General features: G+C 39.9%; 1 protein-coding gene across 5 annotated transcripts in view; it reads left to right on the forward strand.

The window, feature by feature from the left end:
* Positions 1–21549, forward strand: part of usp24 (ubiquitin specific peptidase 24) — a 195274-nt gene that overhangs the window by 156333 nt on the left and 17392 nt on the right. For 3 of the 5 annotated variants that reach the window (XM_041207988.1, XM_041207989.1, XM_041207990.1), the window contains exons 53-63: positions 81–184; positions 5314–5427; positions 7784–7880; positions 9746–9862; positions 10453–10542; positions 11151–11253; positions 13433–13533; positions 14005–14121; positions 16737–16802; positions 17486–17552; positions 20377–20455. In XM_041207988.1, coding sequence (XP_041063922.1) covers positions 81–184; positions 5314–5427; positions 7784–7880; positions 9746–9862; positions 10453–10542; positions 11151–11253; positions 13433–13533; positions 14005–14121; positions 16737–16802; positions 17486–17552; positions 20377–20455 — 1055 coding nt within the window. Of the gene's footprint in view, positions 1–80; positions 185–5313; positions 5428–7783; positions 7881–9745; positions 9863–10452; positions 10543–11150; positions 11254–12328; positions 12531–13432; positions 13534–14004; positions 14122–16736; positions 16803–17485; positions 17553–20376; positions 20456–21549 lie in introns of those variants that run through there. The other 2 variants (XM_041207991.1, XR_005945485.1) reach the window with 2 other exon arrangements.

The following is a 21549-nucleotide window of genomic DNA, read 5'->3' on the forward strand; positions in this document are numbered from 1 at the left end:
TATTCTAATTTCTGCAACTTTAGTTTTCTTAAAATTCAGTTTTTCCCTGTTTCTCATTCTGGTGCACTTTTCCCCTATAGACTAAACTGAAACACCCTATGTACCAAACAATGGCAAAGGTCAGCATGAAGCTAGCCATCCAGTTCCTCTTCCAGACCTATTTGCGAACCAAGAAAAAACTCAGGTATGAAAATGTCCATGGAATATTGATGGATTTATCTCATTTATCAGGGAGTTTAACGTAGAGGCTATTCATTCTCAGAAGACACCATGTTTCAGCCTGTTTCTTGTCCTCGGCTAATATTCATACACAGAAGAGATCATCGGGTAGTGATCAGGAGCAGGAACCCCCAACTGGTTTTCTTTTTTCACCTTAACCCCAAAACATTGAGGCCAGTTATAGCATTCCTACTGCTATACTAGCTAACCCAGATCAACTTAAGATTGAACTTGAGACCTTCTGGTCTGTATGACTCAGTGCCACAACGCAGTCATCAGAGAGCTCCATTTTATGTTTCACTGTATACAGTTTGATCATAGTATGAAACCTACGGCCATGTGTAGTCTGTCAAACTGGAACTACCTTGAATGTACAATTCAGATAAAAGGCTGGCATTCAGAGGGTTGTTTTCAGCCAGCAGGCTTGATTCCCACCTCCAGCATCACTCGAGAAAAAGCACTAAGGAAACTAATGGGGTTAACGGCTGCTAAGTCCCCTGGCTCTGATGGTTTGCATCCTAGGATATTAAAGGAAGCTGCAGAGATAGTGGGTGCACTGATAGTAATCTTCCAAGAATCCTTAAATTCTGGAAAAGTCCCAGAGGACTGGAGAACAGCCAATGTAACACCCTTATTCAAAAAGGGAAGGAGACAAAAAAACAGGTAACTGTAGGTCAGTTAGCTTAACATCTGTCATTGGGAAAATGTTGGAGTCTATGATAAAGGATATAATAGCAGAGCATTTAGAAATACATATTCTAATCAGCAGAGTCAGCGTGGCTTCATGAAATCATGCCTAACAAATTTATTAGAATTCTTTGAGAAGGCAACAAGCAGGATAGATAAAGGGATACCAGTAGATATAATATATTTGGATTTCCAAAAGGTATTCGATAAGGTAACGCACATAAGGCTACTTAAGGCTACTTAAACCTGTGGTGTTGGGGGTAGTATATTAACATGGATAGAGGATAGGCTAACTAATACAATACAAAGAGTTGGGATAAGGGGGGGGCATTTTCGAGATGGCAACCTGTAACTAGTGGAGTGCCACAGGGATCTGTACTGGGGCCGCAATTATTTACAATATATATTAATGACTACCCCAAGTTTGCAGATGAGACAAAAATGGATGGGAAGGCAAGAGGTGAGGATGACACAAGGAGTCTACAGATGGACATAGACAGGTTAAGTGAGTGGGCAAAAGCTTGTCAGGTGGAATATAATGTCGGAAAATATGAGGTTATGCACTTTGGCAAGAAGAATAGAGGAGCTGAATATTATTTAAATGGAGACTGCAGAAGGCTGCAGCACTGAGGGATTTGGGAGTCCTTGTGCATCAGTTCCAAAAAGCTAACATACAAGTTCAACAGGTAACAGGGAAGGCAAATGGAATATAGTATAAAAATAGGGAAGTCTCGCTAAAACTATACAAGGCACAGGTTAGACCACAGCAAGAATACTGTGAACAATTTTGGTCCCCTTGTCTAAGGAAAGATAGTCTGGCATTGGAGGCAGTCCAGAGAAGTATCACTAGGTTGATCCCAGATATAGAGGGATTTTCTTATGAGGAGAGGTTGAGTAGGTTAGGCCTGTACTCATTGGAGTTTAGAAAAATGAGAGGCGACCTTATTGAAACATATAAGATTCTTAGGGGGCTTGACAGGGTAGATGCTGAGATGTTGTTTCCCCTTCTGGGAGAGTCTAGAACCAGAGGGCCCATTTAAAACCGAGATGAGGAGGCATTTCTTCTCTGAGGACAGTGAATCTGTGGAATTCTTTCCTGCCAAGGGTTGTAGAGGCTGGGTCATTAAGTATATTCAAAGCTGAGATACACAGATTTTTAATCAGTAAGGGAATCGGGGTTATGGGGAAAAGGCAGGAAAGTGGAGTTGAGGATTATCAGATCAGCCATGATCTCATTGAATGGTGGAGCAGACTCGATGGGCCAAATGGCCTACTTCTGCTCCTACGTCTTATGGTCTTATCATACGAGCATACGACTTAGGAGCAGGTGCAGGCCATTCGGCTCCTTGACCCTGCTCCGCCATTTGATATGATTGTGGTTGATCCGATTGTGGCCTCAACTCCATTTTACTATCTACCCCCTATACCCTTAGATTCTTGATTGACAGTAGAGTCAATCTAATTCAGTCTTTTAAAAAAAATTCAATTACCTAGCCTCCACTGCTCTCTGGGGACGAGAATTTTACAGACTAACGACCCTCTGTGAGGAGCAAATCCTCTTTGCCTTGGCTTAAACTGCTATTTAAAAAATGATCAAAAGGAAAATGAATTTTTAATACTTCATTGGATTTGATATGGTTTTTTATTTCTTAAACGCAGGAAAAAGACAGGTTTGTTTAACCTGGTATTCATCGGTATTTTGAATGCCCTCTAATGAATGTCTTTGCAGTATTTATCTGGTAGATCATTCCAGACATTATTACTCTTTGAATAAAAACTTTTTTGTAAGATCATTTTTGATTTTAGTTTTCTCTAACCTAAATGTATGTCTTACTGGCCAAATTTTTCCTGTAGAAAAGATGAACCAAAATTTTCCATTATCATTCAGTGCTTCACTAGTGCACATCCCTTGGAGATGCTCTCAGATAGTTCAGACCACAACATTTAGGAAGTGTGGTTTGCAAGAGCGTAGAAGGCAAGGAAATTGTAAAATTTCAGCCCATCGGCACACTTCATGGCCTTAAATATATGTATGGCCTCAAGGGGAACTCCAAAGGTCTGTCTTGACTGAAAAGCCTAAATTTCTTTAAATTTTCATAAGAACATAAGAAATAGGAACAGGTGTAGACCATAAGGCCCCTCCAGCCTGCCCCACCATTCATAATGATCATGGCTGACCTTCTACCTCAACTCCATTTTCCCGTCCACTCCCCATATCCCTTGATTCCCAGAGAGACCGAAAATCTGTCTAGCTCAGCCTTAAGCGTGCTCAACATTGGAGCAACCACAACCCTCGGGTGGACAATTCCAAAGATTCGCAACCCACTGAGTGAAGAAACTTCTCCTCATCTCAGTCCTAAATGACCAACCCCACAATCCTGAGACACTGCCTCTATGTTCTAGATTCCCCAGCCAGGGGAAACCCTGTCAAGCCCCTTCAAAATCTTGTTTGTTTCAATTAGATCACCTTTCATTCTTAACTCGAAAGTAGGAGTCCGATTTATTCAGCCTATTATCATAGGATGACCTCCTTGTTCCAGGAACCAATCTAGTGAACCTTCATTGTACTGCCTCCTATACAAGTAAATCCTTTTTTAATTATGGAGACCAAAACTACACGTACTACTCCAGGTGTGATCTCACCAAAGTCTCAGACAATTGTAGCAAGATTTCCTTATTCTTGTACTCCAATCCCCTTGCAATAAAGACCAACATTCTATTTGTCGTCCTAATTGCTTGCTGTACCTGCATGCTAAATTTGTGTTTCTTGGAAGAGTGCCCCAAATCTCTCTGAGCATCCACATTTACAAGTTTCACACCTTTTTAAAAAAATAGTCTTCTTTTCTAATTCCCCCTCCCAAAGTGAATCACTTCACACTTCCCCACATTATACTCCATCTGTCACCTTATTGCTCACTTAACCAGTCTTTCTGTCTCTGCAGCCTTTGTGTCCTCCTGACAGCTTACTGACAGCTTTTTATCATCTACAAAATTGGATGGATTATTGTTGGTCCCTTCTATCTAAGTCATTAATATAGATGGTAAATCACTGAGGACCCTTTACCCTTGAGTGCACCTCTTCAAGTTGAACAGTCCTCCTTTCAAAAATTGAACTTGGATAAGAGTGAAGGATTGCATTCCATCCCTTCCTCTTTAAGCATCCCCTCCACTTATCTTGTATGCAGTCAGTACAGAGATGAGGTAGGTGTGTATTGCAGTCCATAATTGCTTCATTCTAGCCCTCCAGCTTTTGCAGGATTGCCTGGTCCTGTACTACTGAGATGGATGTAAGTCAGCATTGGAGGGAAAATTTGTTAGTAAGAGTGATTTGCTTCACTTGCGATTTGCTCTTTGGATTTTTAATTACATGTATGTACAGCTTTCAGGATAAGGAAATAAAATCTCTCAAAATGGTTCATACAATTCTAGAAAGTTTGCATGCAACAAGCTTGCAATAAATATACAGGAAAGTCAGGATGAGAAAAAAATCATTCAGCACATCAAAGTTCATGTAACCTCCCGCCCCCCCCCCCTCCCCCCCAATCATCCTGGCATCTAATTATTTAATTGTATTTGACTGAATGCCCATGATGGAAATCTGAAATAAAAATCAAAAATGCTAGAAATGGTAACCTGAAATGTTTTTTTTTAATTCGGATATGGGATATGGCAAGACCGGCATTCGTTCCCCATCTATATTTGCCCTTGAACAGGTGAGCCACTGCCTTGAACCACAAACCTCTGCAATCTATGTGGTGTACATACAGCCATTTACTGTTAGGAAGGAGTTCCTGGTTTTTGACCTAGTGACTGCTCAGGTATTGCCTGGCCTGCTGAGTACAGTATTTTCTGTTTTTATTTCTACTTTAACTCCCTCAACTAGGGAAGTAATTGCAGATAGTAGTCAATCTTTGATTTAACAAAATTCTTCCTGATGTCTTTTTAAAATTTAACTTTTCCCTCATTTAAATTTATGTCATCTAAAGATTGAAAGAAGTTGTCTGGAAGGTATTAAATCATCTTAATTGCCTGGTCGTTTGTAAATGTAATAAGCAAGATCTGTGTTATTGTACATCAGCCATGTTGCAACACCCTAGTCAGGTCTCAGCTGAGGAGCTTTGGGCTTCCACCAAGTTTCTAACTGCTCTATTCATCCTTTGTCTAAGGAATTATTCTGAGAAATGTTTCCATTAGAAGATGAAATATCTATTCCTCATAACAGACGTCTGAAGGCTATAGAAGCACTTTGCATTTGGTTTTGTGTGTGGCTTTGTTAGTTTTTAAACACACTAGAAGCCCCCACACTTGTTCTTTTATATATTGTACTAACCTGGTTTTGAATTGTGTTAATAGTTGGGTTTGTATGTTGAACCTTTCAGTACGTGATGATTCTGATCTTTATTGCAGGGTGGACACAGGAGAATGGATTACCCTCATCGAGAGGTTGCTTTCAAATAGTTGTGAGGCATGCCAGTGGCTGATTGAATTCTTGACTGGATCTGAGGGACGAGAACTAATAAAGTGAGTCTAAAAACGGACTTAGAATTTTGATAAATGTGCTCATTCCTTTTGAGTGACTTTAAAGGATTTGTTAAGGAAGACGGTAGGATTTCTACACCTTGAAATTTTAGGAAGCCAGTGGCTGCATGACAGATTTCTCTAAATCCTATTACTCTCAAGTTAGTAATTCTGTTTGCTCATCATGGCTTAGATTTTTTGTTTAGATTTGCATGATGCTAATAGAAGTGTTTGTGGGAGGGAAGAAATTCAAAATCTTGCTATTGTTTTTAATATTTAAAAAGATACATATCTTTCTGCTTAGTGCTCAGGATGTGAGAACAATTTGGGAGAACATGCTGCAGGAAGAACTGAAGCCCCAGTGTCAGTGTTCATTGACTATCAATAACTTGATATTAATTTCTGTATATCCCAGTCAGGATCAGTAATAATTTCAGGAACTTGCTCTAATGTTACCAGCAGAGTCATTACTTAAAAGTTCTTTAGACATTTTTACCAATATTTGGAGGAGCCCTAATGAAATTTGCTCTTTAAATATGACAAAATTTCTTGTTTTCATTTTCTTTTCGATGAATATGATGCACAAGTTCATGTTTAAATATATCAATGTAAATTCATTATTTCTGAAATCAGCAAATGAAGATTATTCAGTTGCATGTTTTAGTAGTGTCTGGGGGGTTGTAGTTGCAGTATTCCACATTGACTCGTTGCAATAATTTTGTAAAGTCAGAAAGCATCGACAGAGAAGCCTGCTCATTTTGACCTCCAGCTAATGTCTATATTCTGCTTTGTACATTTGAATGTGAACGTGCTCACTAATATAAATGTTTAGCCGTTAAAACTCTTTATCAATGGAGGTGGTCCTTGAGACTGTTGATCTTTGTGATTGGCTCATTGGCTCACATGGTAATGATGAGCTAATATCAGCCCATCTATGTGTTCAAGGATAGGTTAAATTGCAGTCTTTCAAAAAGGGGTGGGGACAGGATGTGTGTTATTGAAGGCAAGCTAAGACACGTTATCACGTTATCAGATTAAACATGGAAAAATAGATTTAGCTTGGCTCATTTGATGCTTTCAGTCCTCAGTTTCTTTCTAGCTTTGGGCCATACTGCTGCATTTTTAATTTCTCTGCAATTCTGAATCATCAGTGTGTCTCTCAAATCCTAATTCAGAGTACTTGGTCCTGTTAGTATCGACAACTTTAGATAAATATGTAAATTAACAAGGATGTAATCAGACTACATGCAGTTTCCTAAATCTCCATGGTGCATGCTGTTGTGACCTTAAAGGCAAAAATCCTGGGTACGTCTGACCTATGACACCTCAGATCTGGAACAACACAGCCAAATGAAAAGTAAATCTCCCTTTATTCTGTACCAGAATACTAGAAGCAGAATCTGCACAACCTTAACTGCTCCAAGCTGAATCTGTCTGGCACATTAAAAACACTGATCACGACACTCTAATATCTTTACTGTTGAAGGTAATGCTGTGTGGATCACACTATAGGACTCGTTCACTCAAGTGAAACTCCTCCTAATGTTGGTCTCCTTCTACCACCCAGCACTGAAATATATTTTATGATCCTTAATGGGCTTCCTATTTATAACCCCTGCTGACCTGTCAATGGCCAATTGAGGCCAATGACAGGATCATTGAAACAATTAAAGGACCTGCCCGTCCAACCTTAATGTTAGCGGGCAGACCAGGAGCCCCAGCGGGCAATAGAAAAAACATGAAAACTCATCCACCAGCGGGATGAGGTTTCATGTAGGGGTTTAAAAAGTTTAATAAAGTTTTACTGTAATTTATGAACATGTCCCATCTCATTGTCACATGAAGGGGACATGTTAAAGATTTTTTTTTCTTTCTATTTTTAACGTTTTTCAAAACTGGAAGTGATCTCCCTGAGGCTGCACTTAAAATGGCAGCGAGGCCTGCTTCTCCAGCAGAGGTCGGTTCCCCGCCTGCTGGAGATTGAGTCGGACCCGCCCGCCCGGTAGGCAGAAAGTGCTGCCCAATATGTTTGCACTTGCAATGCAGCTGATATATCACAACCCTTTCTCCTGATTCCGCTTGCTTTGTTATGTTCTTTTTTTAAAATACAGCATTCGTTTGTGGTGGTTATTTTAAAAGGGGAAACTTCCCTCCATTCCCTGTCCTCTCCCATTTCTCTACCCCCTCCCTCCTCATCTCTCAACCTTTCTCCCATCATCTCCTCTGTCCCATCATCTTCTCCCTCCCATTGGTGGTCACACTTTGGTTGGGGATAGTACGGTTTGAGGGGGAATGGGGAGGGAAAAGTAGGAAATGACTTTACAAAGTCCCTTTGTTTTTCTCTGCACGTGGACACCAGGATTTTCCTTCTGGAGTGCTCTGTCCGGGAGGTTCGAGTAACTGTTGCTACCATCCTAGAAAAAGCCCTCGAGAGTGCCTTGCTTTATCAGGAAAAGGTTAGTAAATTACATATGTGGAATGCCTGCTCTTAATTTAGTAAAAACATAGTTACTGTACATATGTTTGTGTTATGTAGAGCTGTAAGCAGTTTCTTTTGCATGTCATGTGATAGGGTCACAAATTAGCTCAATGTTTGCAGAATTCTTACTGAATTAAACCCAAAGCCCCTGTACTGACTAATTTATTAAAAGTTCAGACAAGGACTAGATCACTTATTAAAATTATTAATAGTAGAAAATAATAAAAAATCGTCTTTAATTTTGTTGTCTTATTTCTTTCTTCCACAACTAATGATTTTTTTTAAATGCTACCTGAAGAAAAACATTGCAGATTGTAAATTGGTTTTATTGAATGTTTGTTCTGAAAAATGGCAATACCCTTCCTTTTTAATAGCTTGTACCAGCATCAGATTATTCCCAGGTCAGGATTGTTTGCAGGGTAAAGTTCCTTCTAGTTGGTACTTTAATAGTACATGTAAAACCTTTGCCTCTCAGGGGGCTAGACGTGAGGCTTGTTACATCAGGAGTGTTGAAGGTATTACCTGTGGAAAATTTTCATCCACCCCACAGTGTGCTGTGTTTGGGGCTGCAGAGCGTTCTAGGCACTGCTTCCTACAGACTGAGAGAGTTATGCTTTTTTACACATCACCACCCCTCCCTATCCCCACTTCCGTCAGTGGGTGGGAGATGGGTGTTGAGAGATTGAGACTGCAGGGATCAACAGGGGAGAAGAGGGTGATGGGGAGGGTATCTCCTGGTAGGGAGAAGGAAGTTTGGGAGAGAAAGCAAGACTGACAAATAGTGGTCACGAAATTGAGGGGGGGGAGGGGTGTCAGTTATGGAAGAAAGAGATATTAAGGCTTGGGGCTCCTCTGGGTGGGTGCAGGGCAGGAGGCAAGTGGAATGCGGTTGGGTGGGTGTAGAGCCCAATGTCTGTTGCAGAACCAGGACAGAAACTGTGATGAGTGGAAGCAGATCAGAAAGGAGAGGCCACTAAAAGAATTAATAGAACCTGGGGATTTATTGTTGTTAATAGAGGTTAATAGTTTCCATTGCTGAGCAAATGAGGAACAATAATAGAGACTAAGATTCTCACTATGTAATGGTATCTCTATGTCCTGGTTTTGAATTGCAAGCTCCAATGTATGGAGCAGTGACATGTTTGAAAACCAAGTACAGGCAGGCAGATGATCACAGTAGTGTTGATCTAGAGGAGTACCCTCCTCAGAAGGGGATATAAAAAAAAATTACCCACAGTGTTTTCAGTGTCCTCCAGTGATCCCTGCTTAAACTGCTGTAGATATTGGTCCACTTAGTTTTTCATGCATTCTGTAGTACATTTCTAAAACAGGTACAAGATCCTATTTTGCATGTTTAAATTGATCCAAGGTTGATGTCAAGCAACTATTAGGTACACTGATACAGTAATGATTAATAAGGTGATTGCTTTGCCATTGGTGCAGATAGGTACAAGACCATGCACCTAAAATTTGTATACATTACTCCTGCTTCACACACTAAAAATGGATGAATCCAAACTCTAAACTGGCCCACACTGAGTGCCAGGATATCAGAAATGGGACTGGAACGGTTCAAGGCAGCTCACCACCACCTTTTCAAGGGCAATTCGGGATGGGCAATAAATGCTGGCCCAGCCAGCAATGCCCACATCCCATGAATGAATTAAAAAAAAATTAAGCTTGATACCCTTGGAGTGCATATTCAATGAGAAGACAAAAAATTACTGTGGAAGATTTCTTGTTCCATTACAAACAACTGGTTTGCTCATTCTTAACAATGCAGTGTTTGTTTTAATTGTTAAATTGTGCTGTAAGTTTTTAAGAAAGATTTTGTTTCTTCAGCTCAAAGGATTGGACCAGTTGCTGGATGTGCTGCTTGCCTTGCTTGATAAAGATGTAGCAGAGAATTGTAAAAATTGCTCTCAGTACTTCATCCTTTTCAACAACTTTGTACAGAAGGTAAAGTATGTAGCTGGTCTATTTTAATTGTGCTACCAAAAGAAACCACATTAACTCTCAATATAATTTTAAGTTTTCAAATACTGGGGAGTTCTTGTACACTTATTCAAAACTAGCCATAGTAGAATTGTCTGAAAGTATTGTTTTCAAGGTAGCTGAGTATCATTCCAAGTTCAGAATCAGTTGTGATTTTTATGGTAAGGGCCCTGCAAAGAAAATGTGTATGAACTGTGAAGTAAATTGGAATGCAGTTTAAATCTTTTTATTTAATAAATTAAGCTTTACTTTGGCAACTTGCTGAGCATCTGTTGTTGCAGTATTTCAGCTAGAAATTTGTCTCTTTTTTTAAGCTTTGATCCTGGATGTTTTAAAACCTTTGGGACTTTGATTAGTTTCATGAGTGAGAGCTTTTATTTAGTTCCCTGCCTTGTTGCCTCTTCCCCCAAAATACTACTACTGTCACAAGTCAAACATCAGGCAATTTGATTTCAGAAGATTCTTTCACATATTTGAACTGTGAAATGATTAAGTAGGTTAGACTGTTTGTGATGTTTTGCTGCTCTCTTCTCAGTCACTTTCTTGTCATTCAGGGTTTCAAGGCCTGCCAATTACTATTCAAACACTCTGCATTCAAACGTATGCTTTGTTTCCTGTTGGGTCCATCAAGGCAGAACAACCAAGTAAGTATGATGCTCTTATAGGGCATTACTAAAGTTAGAGCCTTTGTTATTGAATACTACATGTTACTAGTTGGTTTTCGTTAAGTTAGCCAGTGAAGTAAACAGTGTTGTAATTCCAACCTGGTCATATGATAAAATCTCCACTTATTGCTTAGGGATGGCTTTCTCTAGCTATGTCTTCAGTCGATCAATTGTAATGCTTTCCTGCATTTTCCTAACTACGTTTCTTAACTTTGGATGAAGCAGAAGAAGAATCCTAAGGCTGGCAGTCTATTCTATATAAATAAAAACAGAATATGCTGGAGACACTCAGGACTGGCAGCATCTGTGGAAACACAAATGGAATTAATGCTTCAGGTCAGTTCTAACAGAGGGAAACCAACCTGAAGCATTAACTTAGTTTCTTTTTCCACAGATACCGCTGAGCATTTCCAGTATTTTCCATAATTTATTTCAGATTTCCAGCATCCATTGTACTTGCTGTAGTATTAGATAATATTTTACTCTCTCAACGAAATATTTGACCTTTTTGATATTTGTATGGCATGAACCCGTCCAAATGAAGTTTTCACCGTTCAGCACTAAACATAGCTTTGTTTTTCTATGAGAATCGACGCTGGAGCTCGGCACAGGCCCGTGAGTTCTGGTATCTCCATATCACTTTGGCATCACTAGTCCTACACTCAGACATTTCATCTCTGTTGACTGTTGGTGAGTTGAGCTTTCTTTTCAAGGTTAACTTGTGTAGCTCTATAGTCAATATTGCCAGAAAATTAGGAATCATTGAATTCTGGATCACTGTACTTCCTTGTAGATTTTAATTCTTGTTTGCTCAACAATAAGGAAGTAATGAAAGAGATTATGACCCATGGAGTGGAGTTGAGATACTCTCCAAGAACCACTGAAGATGAGGCCTTGAAGATAGAACGAAGACCATTGTTTAGCAAGTTAACAGAAGTAACTGACTTGTTAGTATGATTGGGAACCTGTATGGCAAATGAGCTGTCATGATCGAAGATTGCACCATTAGCAACTATGCCCCTGGAGATAATGAGGTCTTGTATAATAGTTTATCAGGATGGTTATAGAAGATGAAGTTGAATGGGAAAAGAAGGTTGGGGACATCAGAGCAGGGTGAGATTAAATCCAGGTTAAAACTGCTGCCAGTGAGTCACTTGGAGTGTAAGATAACCAGTGGTAACATTGAGGAGATTTAAACAAGGAAGATAGCATGGTTTTCAGGTGATAAATACTCAATTTGAAGAAGATATGGTTGGGGAGGTAGAAGATGAAATATTCAAATGAGAAACAAAGTTTTGCAGAAGTTGTATTGCAAGAAGTAGTACAGTGCTGAAATGAATCCTTTGATTACATAATAGATTGAAGTGATGTTTACTCCTGAGACAGTCACTACATTAATTTTATATTTTGCTTTGCTGGATATTATTCAATAGTATTATATAAACTCTGGTACCTCACTCAAGTAGCAGTTGTTAAATGTGAGAGTTTTCATTGTGACTGTAAGCTGTTCACATGTTAAAGGCACACTGCTGATCCTGATTCTGCTCTGGTGCAACATCTTCATTTGCAGGATGTAATGTTGTTGGGAGTGGAAACCCTGGCCAGCTTTCTCTACCTGAAGAACAGCCAAGGAGATTTCTAAGGTGTTTTGAGTTCCAGCTGCCATAATTAGCTCTGAAGGGGCACCAGATGGACTCGAAACATTAACTCTGTTTCTGCCTCCAGAGATGCTGAGTTTCACCAGCATTTTCTGTTTTTATTTCAGATTTCCAGCATCCACTGTATTTTGCTTTTATCCAGCTACCACACCCAACTCAGATAAATGACCTCAACATAGAGTTGGGATGGAACCTTCCTGATCTGTGTGGTTCAGTTACTCACAGGATAGATTTGCTGCATTAAAGAGCATCATTAAATATATCTCCCTCTATTAGACAGCAGCGATTCCTATATCCTGACCACCAGTTTTCCTCATGGATGGTGAATATACCACTTGTTACTGCCTCCTATGTAAACAGTTCTTCGTGTTTCACTATCCAAAATAATTTCTTGCTTTGACTTCTAACTTAGCATCAAAAATTACTACAGATTTTCTCTGTGCTATGGGGTAGGGAATTCATTGTGTTAGGTGACCACAAACGATGCAAATTTCATGAGGTTGTCTTCAAACATAATCCTGTCAACCATTCATTTCTCAAGGAGCTGACAGAAGCGGAACCAGAGCAAGAGTTTCTGAGTATAGATGTTATCAGTTTATGAACCTCCACCAGTAACGAAATTATGATTGAATAGTAATAATGGAGGTTGCCCATACCATATTAAGAAACTAAGCTGTCTGCTCTTGTTCCTCAGATCAACTTGTGCTTCATTGAGAAACTAAGTGCTTTTTTTAAAATTTAATGTTAATTCCTGATTTATTCCCTTTACTTGTAATTCACTTTGCACTATTCACTATACTTTCAGCAGGGCAGGAAAAGTTAAGCAACTTGTCATCTTGACCAGTCACTGGGCATGATTAAAAGCAACCAAAGGAGGCAGTCTTCAATCCATTCCTCTCCCTGCTTATGATGATTCTGTTCTGAGCTATCTCCTGATGCAGCTAAAATTCTAAACTTGTAATATCGGGACTAGTAAATGCAATGTAATATTCTACTGGCATCAATGCTTTGCTTTTCTAAGTTAAATGTCAGCAGCTCCCAATGTGGATTGTTCAATATTGAGTGCATATTTTTCATTAAAAATAAGTTATTCAGTTATTCACTTCATGTTAGCTGCATGCTTTAGATTTGGGAACCAAGGAATTAATATTGAAGAATAACAAGTGGAAGAATACAAACAGTAAATGATATGTTTGTGTTTTTGGTTCAAGATCCTGGGCAGTATAAATGGCATACACCTACCCCACAAGTACCTTTGCACCCAGATGTAGAAACTCTCTTCAGACCTGAAGGACAGGCCTACCTGCTTGAGGTATTTATTTTATTCTCTCAAGAAGTGATGCATCTTGTGTTTTATTTTCTATTATTGAACTCTACTGATATGTAAAATGGTTAGTACATGTGTTCCTAAAATTAGAGGAGGGGAAGCAGATATAAATTATTAGAGTCAAATCAGTTAACTGGAACTAGGGAAATTGCGTTTGCAATATATTGGAATTCAAAATTTTTTTGAGTGATGTGCACCTTCTAAAGCTTTGAAACAGTGTGATGTTCACAGGACTGAGGGCAGTTCTTGTGACCTTCCATTTGTAAGGTGACCTTCCATTTGTAAGGTGACCTTCCATTTGTAAGGTGCAAATTCCTGGAAAAATGGTGCAAAATGAATGCTCAAATTCATGATTCATAAGAATTGAAAATAAGACTTGTGCTTCCATATGATTTTGTGATAAATTGGAAGGAGGTGAGTAATTTTTTTTATTAAATGTTGCTTTTGTTGTTTCAGGTTATGTATGCCATGCGAGAGCTGACTGGATCTTTGTCAGTCATCTCTGAGATGGTGACTTACTGCTGTTTCTGCAATGAGCACTTCTCCTTGGTGCAGGTGCTACAAACAATTAAGGTAAATGACAAGACTGTTTGGAGTAGAGCATTTTATCCTTCAGCATTTTGCATTGCTTTTGTTACTCACAAAAGGGAAGGATGCCTGTGATTCAAAGTGGAACATTTCCACATCTTCCAATGTGGCAGAAAAGATACTCTACATTGGAACACACAGCTTTTTATAGAGCTGTTTCCTTGGAAGCTCAGACATTAATGAGTAAGTGGCAGGATTGTGAAGTAAAAATAGTAAGTATTTATAAATGCATTGGTTAATCAAGAACAGTCAGCATCGTTTCATTGAAGACAAATTATATTTGACAAATGTAGGAGCCATGTTTGGAGAATTGATTGATTGAATTTAGGCTTTAGAAGATGCAGGTCACAAAAAAATGGGATTTCAGCATATTGCATGTGCAGTTTCCCTAGTCCCAGTTAACTGGGCAATTAGGGGTGGGCAATAAATGCTGGCCTAGCCAGCGATGCCCACATCCCATGATTGAATATTTAAAAAAAAGATAAACTAGGTGCATATGGACTTTCAGAAGATATTTGATCAGGTATCTTGCTAGAGGCTTGTTAGAAAAATTCAAGAGAATGGCATAGAAGAAAATGAGGCAACTTGGATTGAAAGTCGTTTGATAGACTAGAGATAATAGGTGTAGCCTATGAGATGGTTGAAACTTGTGAATTCCTGTGGTTGGTGCTGGGTCCACTTTTGTTCAGAGTGAGGAAAGGGGTTAGGAGAAATGTATTTATACAGAGGGTTGTTGGAGCATGGAGTACTTTAACACAAGAAGTAATTGAGGCAGAGACCATTGCACTTTAAAAGGAATATTGTATAAATGTTTCAAATAGAGGAGGGCAGTAATGAGTGTGCAGGGCAATGGGAATACTCTTCCATAGGTAGGAGCATTGTGCAAATGGTGAGAATAACAAAGATATAAATGAGTGGGAGCAGAGGAGAACACTAGGATACCACTCCTTTGAGCTTATCACCACACTATGCAACAGAGGCTGCCAAAAGGCACTTGATTTTCAACAGCTTTGATTTATATTAAGCTGAGAAAAAATATGACCAACTGCTTAAGATGTTCCAATCTAGTGGGGTTTTTTTTTTTGGCTTATGCTGTTCCATGTTTAAATGTCTGACTCCTGTTAAATTCAATGGAGACTGGTTAAAGGTAACTCCTACCTGCCAGTGCTGTCAGTGAGTAGTCTGGAGTTAGGGAAGAAGTTTGACATTTAAAAAAACAATTATGTTTTCATCTGATCTAAAATTACACACAATTAGGGAAGTACTTTGACGAATTAGCACTCAGGAATTAAACCTCTTACCAGGGCACTGTGGCATCTGAAATGGTAATAGAATGCATCTCCACCGTTATTGGATCAAGAACCATCCAATAAAGTAAAATTGATTTTTCTTGTGTTATGAACTAATTTGGAAATATTTTATTGTGTAGCTATCTTAGTCTGTATACTGTCATAAACATTATTGTATTGATCTGATGGTTCCAATCTTGGAGAAAATGCAGCCTTTTGTAGCATTTCACCTTTTATCCTGGTTGGAGAAGGTTAACTGTAAATTGGCAATGATTGAACTTTTAACCCAGCAGGAAACTGATAGAACTTAATCAACTGCTCAGCTTACACCCTGACCAATTTTACATTTTCCATTGAAATACAATGGAAAGTAAAGTCAGGTGGGATGTTAAATTGGAAGCAAATCTGATCCTGTCTGTTTCCCACCAGGCAAGTTAAGATACCTCCCACATCTTTGTGGGTCATATTTTTGCAAGAGCTGTGTCTTGGTAGTTTTTCCCCTATGAATAATGTGCTTTTCTTTGTGGGAGTTGAATTATCAGATTGAAGTCCATACTGAAGGTGAGTAAAGAAAGAAATTGCATTTATACAGCACCCATCAGAATTTCCCTTCCTGTTCTTTGAATGGTACCCTTGCAGTATAATCACTATTTTAAAATAGCATAATCTGCGCACACCTAGATTGCACAGACATCGATACGGTAATGGCTTTATTTTTTTAAGTGAAGTTGATTTAGGAATAAATATTTGCCAGGGCACCAGGAAAAATACCTTGTTGCACTTTGAATAGTGCCTTGGGATCTTTTACATCCACCCATGTGGACAGACATAGCTCTGTTTAGCCTTTGCATTGCCTTAGTACTACACTGAAGTGTCAGCCTAAGTTATATACTTGCCTCTGAAGTAGGACTTGAATCCACGTCCTTCTAACTCAGGCAAACTGCTTTCACTGAGTTATGGTTAATGCCTGGAAAGCTACCCAAATGATTTATGCTCAGTTGTAAGCAATTTTGTATTGGGGATTCTTATCTATTTGGCAGATTTTTATCCCCTCAATATAAGCAAGATTTCAGCCTTGGTCTTGGAAATTAAAGTGCCATGTTCTTACTTTGGCACTCTATTGCTTAATTGCTAAATTTGAAGTTTGATCCATTCATATTTAGTGCTTGAGTAGGATTGCTCATTCAGCTATTTCAACATGTTTTTAGGATCTTGTTTTTGCACTAAATAAGTTCACTGAAGAATTGTCAATTTTCGGTTTGATTTGGCTTTTTAAAGTATGCCTGATTGTGCCTATTTCCTGTTACGTAGAATCAATTGGAGACAGCTCCACCTCATGAACTGAAGAACATCTTCCAGTTACTGCATGAAATTCTGGTAAGTGAGACACTGTTCTAACCGGTGCCTTTCTTAGACTTCTGTGCAAAGAAGTAACAAACAAATAGGTCAGAATGGACATGACTCCTTGGTATCCAAAAGCAGTTGTCGGAATGCAAATGGTCATAGTGGAACCAAGCAACTGGTATTCCTTCAATTTCCTTCAGTGTTGCTTTGTTTTTGTGTTCTATCTTGGAACTCCCCACCTTCAAAAAAAGACTAAGCATATCAGAGTCTGACTGGGGGCGACTGTAGAAAAGACTTGTGACTAGACTATCCCCTTCTGCCACAGCTATCTTGCTTTAAGAAAGTGAAAATAGGATCCTTGATTGGCTTATATTTTTTCAGTGCAGTAATTCCTGGGTTTGGAACAGTTTTTCTGGGAAGGAAAAGATCAAATGAAAAAACTGAAGAAAGCTAACAAATGATGTGGAGGAAAAATTGTTATAAAATAAATGAATTTTGTGTAATTGTAGCTTTACTTTTGTTATGGGCAGAACTACCAAAAGCAGGCTGACATATCACAGTTGATGGTGGTAATTGACAACACAAAAAGTATTGAATTTTAACTTTTGGGTGGCCAGCTGGAAGAATGCACCAGGAGCCCACCCACCATGAGGTGAAGAGTCACTATGTAGGAAGTACTCATTGGTAACCTATTCTGTTTTTCCCCTTTCATCAAGGTCATTGAAGATCCATTGCAATCTCGTCGGCTGAAATTTGCTTTTGAGTCAGAAAAAGGGCTACTAGGTACATCTTTGTTACTTGTCTCACTCTCCTCACCCTGATCAATTTTCTCCACTAAATGTTGTTACTTATTGTGGGGTACAGTTTTGCAACACTGGCAGCTCTTCAGTGCCATTCGCATGGGGCTATACCCCATATATCTCTCCAACGGCAACACCAGCGTGCATTTGAATAGCATTTTAACAAAGAAAAATATCCTAAGGTGCTTCATAGAAGTGTAATTGCATAATTGAGGAGGGTTATCCAAAAGCTTAGTCAAAAAGATGGATTTTAAGGTGGGTCTTAAGAAGAAGAGAGAACCAGAGATGTGGATGATTTTTGGAAAGGAAATTCTGAGTATGGGCTGACAGGAAGGGGACAGCCTCCTGTGGTTGGTCGAGTGGAAGGGGAGATGCACGAGAGGCCAGATTATGGGTGGAATATTCCAGATCCGCACTAAGTGCAGTAATGGGCGGGTTTTATCTGCTTTCCACAGTGACAGCTTTTCATGCCGTATCATCCCAAACCCACTGCATTCACAGGAAACATGCCGTTTCCATGACAGGCAGGCTATCACCACGCTGCTTCATCACGCTGGGTGCAACATTTAAAGTATGGCCACGCACAGACCTCTCAGTGCTTCCAGCCCAGGACTGCCGCACAGAAGACAGGTTGGCCCCGAAAGACACACAGACTGCAGCCCCCTGCTTCAGTGACACGTTCCTCAAGCAGCTTTTGAACACCATGAAGACCAGCTGTGATGTCCTCTACCCCTGCTCCAGCTGCAGGATGGGCAGCTGCAGCACCAATCCAGTATGAGAGGTGGTGACAGCAGTGGTCAGTGCCAGTGCCCTGCAAAAAAGGACGGCCACCCAGTGCTGCTACAAGATGAATGGCCTCATCTGTTCCGCCAGGGTAGCTCACTCTTTTCATCACTCTCAACGCTCACTCTCAAATCCATCACACATCCACAGGGATTTTACACCTCAAGGGACAGCACCACTAACTCTCACACAAACCCTCACATCTCCCACAACACTCAAGAAGCTGGACACCATCCAGGAAAAAGCAGCCCACTTGATTGGCACCATATCCACAAAAGTTCACTCCCTCCACCACCACCGCCACACATTGGCAGCAGTGTATACCATCTACAAGATGCACTGCAGGAATTCACCAAGATTCCTTCGACAGCACCTTCCAAATCCACGACCGCTATCATCGAGAAGGACAAGGGCAGCAGATAGATGGAAACACCACCACCTGGAAGTTCCCATCCAAGTCACTTACCACCCTGACTTGAAAATATATTGCCATTCCTTCACTGTCACTGGGTCAAAATCCTGGAACTCCCTTCCTAACAGCACATAGGGTGTATCTACACCACATGGACTGCAGCAGTTCAAGAAGACAACTCACCACCACCTTCTTAAGGGCAACTAGGGATGGGCAATAAATGCTGGCCCTGCCAGCGAAGCCCACATCCCGTGAATGAATAAATAAAAAGTAAGTTAAACATAAAGATGAACAGTTTAAATTGGAACTTTAGGGGTTTGGAAGCAATGTAAATATTGAGCTAGGATGAGAGGGGTGTTGGGTAGCAGTGCTTGGAATGAGTGGATGTTTACTAAGGGTGGAATGCCAGCCACGGGAGTATTGGAATAGTAATGTCTGAAGGTAATAAAGGAATGGAAGAGGGTTACAGCAACAGTTGGGCTAAGGCTGGGTTAATGGAATGTGGGGATACTAGGAAAATGGAAGAGATTTTGTGGGGTCAGAAGCTTAACTTGGTGGAATAGGATGTCAAAGTTGCAACCAAATTGATTCATCCCAAGACTGTAGCTGAGGACAGGAATGGAGCCAATGTTAATTTTGCAGAATTTGTGGCAAAGGCTAAGATTTCAATCTGCCCCAAGTTTAGCTGCAGGAAATTGTGGTTCACCCAAGATTGGATATCAGACAAGCAGTCTGACCACTTAGAGGCAGTGGAAGGGTGGAAAGAGGTGGTCGAGAGCTGGAGCTAAAGGTCAAGTTATATTTGGGCACTGACTGTACGTTTTCATGATGGTCAGCAAAGAGCAGCACGTGAACAATGAAGTTATCGGAGGGTTATTGGGGACAGTCCACAGGTAACGAGGTGAGAAGAAAAGTCCTTGCTGGAGATCTTGTCACTGTGATTGGATAAGTAAGACTTGAAACCAAGCAAGGGAATTTCAGCTGAGCTGGGTAATTGTGAAGAGATGTTAGAGGAGAATGTTGTAGTCAGAAGCTATATGAGACGGAGGAGCTATGATGCGCCATGGTCATAGTCACACAGGTTTATAACTTTGTTTAGGACTGTTTCTGTGCTATGGCATATACATTGAGCATTGCCAGATTATCTAGCCATGAGGGTATCACAAATGCACTTTTTTTCATGGGACTACTGGAAGGCTATTGTTTTCCTCTTGTCCTTTCCCTGGGGAAGCTTAGGCCAGTTATACTCCTGCCATTCTGGCTGAGATCACTTAACTCAACACATGCCACGGATTCACCTCAGCCTTCCAAGTATAAAAGGCTTAGTACTGCATTTACCCATTAAAGCACAAGTAGGTACGTTTCTGAATATTTTTCAACCAATCAAATTGTGTTAGCTGTGTCTTCCTCCCCTCTCATTCTTGCCATGTGTGTGCATGTGTTGTTTATGCACCCTCTAGTTTGCACACAGCTGTCTAGCTTTAACCACACCAGCTGGTGTCCAATGTGAATGATCTGTAATTTGACCTGTTGTCTCCAACAGCACATTCTGCCACTCTGTAGCTGTGATCTGGTTTTAAATCATTAATGGTTCTCTCCCCCATTTCCACAGCCCTGATGCACCAGAGTAACAATGTTGACAGCAGCCGCTGCTACCAGTGTATCAAATTCTTGGTCCTATTAGCTCAGAAGTAAGTACTCCAAATTTAAAATTGATTTGAAAAGATAAGCTTTGATTTTGCTGGCTACTTATGGACAACTTGCATTTACGTAACCAGTTTAACATTGGAAAACGAGTAAAGGTGGTTCACGAAGCAAAAAAGGAACTTGTAAGAGGCACAAGAGGTGACCCAAAACTTAAGTGAGCATTACAAAGGTAAAAAGTAAGATTGGGAAGCAAGGAGTAACGATGAGTAGAACTGAGGCAGCGGCAAGCTCTGTTATCCAAGGTGGGAGGGATATTGCACAGAGGCCAGAGTGTGCTAGGAGGAAACTCAAACTTGTATCCAAAGTTGAGTCTTAAGCATTAGACACAGTCGAAGTTTTAGAATGCCAAGACTGTTTGGCTCAACCATACCTTACCACTCGTTCTGGTACTTAAACCTGGTTAGGTTTTCTCTCTTGGTGTCTTTAAGAAGAAAGCTGCTTCTCAAAGGCATAGTTAGTTAGTGAAATAGAAGCAGTTAAATTAGAGCACAATTGTAACCAGCTTCCATAAATTGAGGTGGCATTTGCCAAACAAGTAACAGCCTTGGCTCGATTCCCTAGTACTTAGTAGCCTAAAATAGCACCAATGATGGCCTCGAGCTCCCTTCATTTGTGCCAGGTATGTGTGTAACATAGGCACAAACCAATTGTATGACTTAAAAGATTAGAAAATTGAGCACAAGTGAGTTAGGGGTATAACGGCATTGTGCTCAAATCAACTCAGCCTTTTATATCCATTCATCAAATCATTTACCCAAATGAGCATCAGTCCACGCGGCTGACCACGTCCTTTACCTCATTATGAGTGTCTTTGTTTGGGGCATCTTTTAACACCTCAACCAGATTTTCAAGCAGAAAAAAAGTCATTATTGTTTTTAATTTAAATTATTTGAGCTTCTTACAAAATTCTTCCTCACTGAGATCTATTTATTTTCTGTTTCTTTGAATAAATTTGGATAGCATTTATGTCAGTCATATGAAAAAGCCAAAAGCTTCCCCAGTCACAGGTTCTAAAACATGATTTGTCTGATGTCTATTAATGGTGGTTAAATAAATTGAAACTTACTTTTTCATACTT

This window comes from Carcharodon carcharias, chromosome 16, assembly GCF_017639515.1.
Source record: "Carcharodon carcharias isolate sCarCar2 chromosome 16, sCarCar2.pri, whole genome shotgun sequence".
NCBI lineage: Eukaryota > Metazoa > Chordata > Chondrichthyes > Lamniformes > Lamnidae > Carcharodon > Carcharodon carcharias.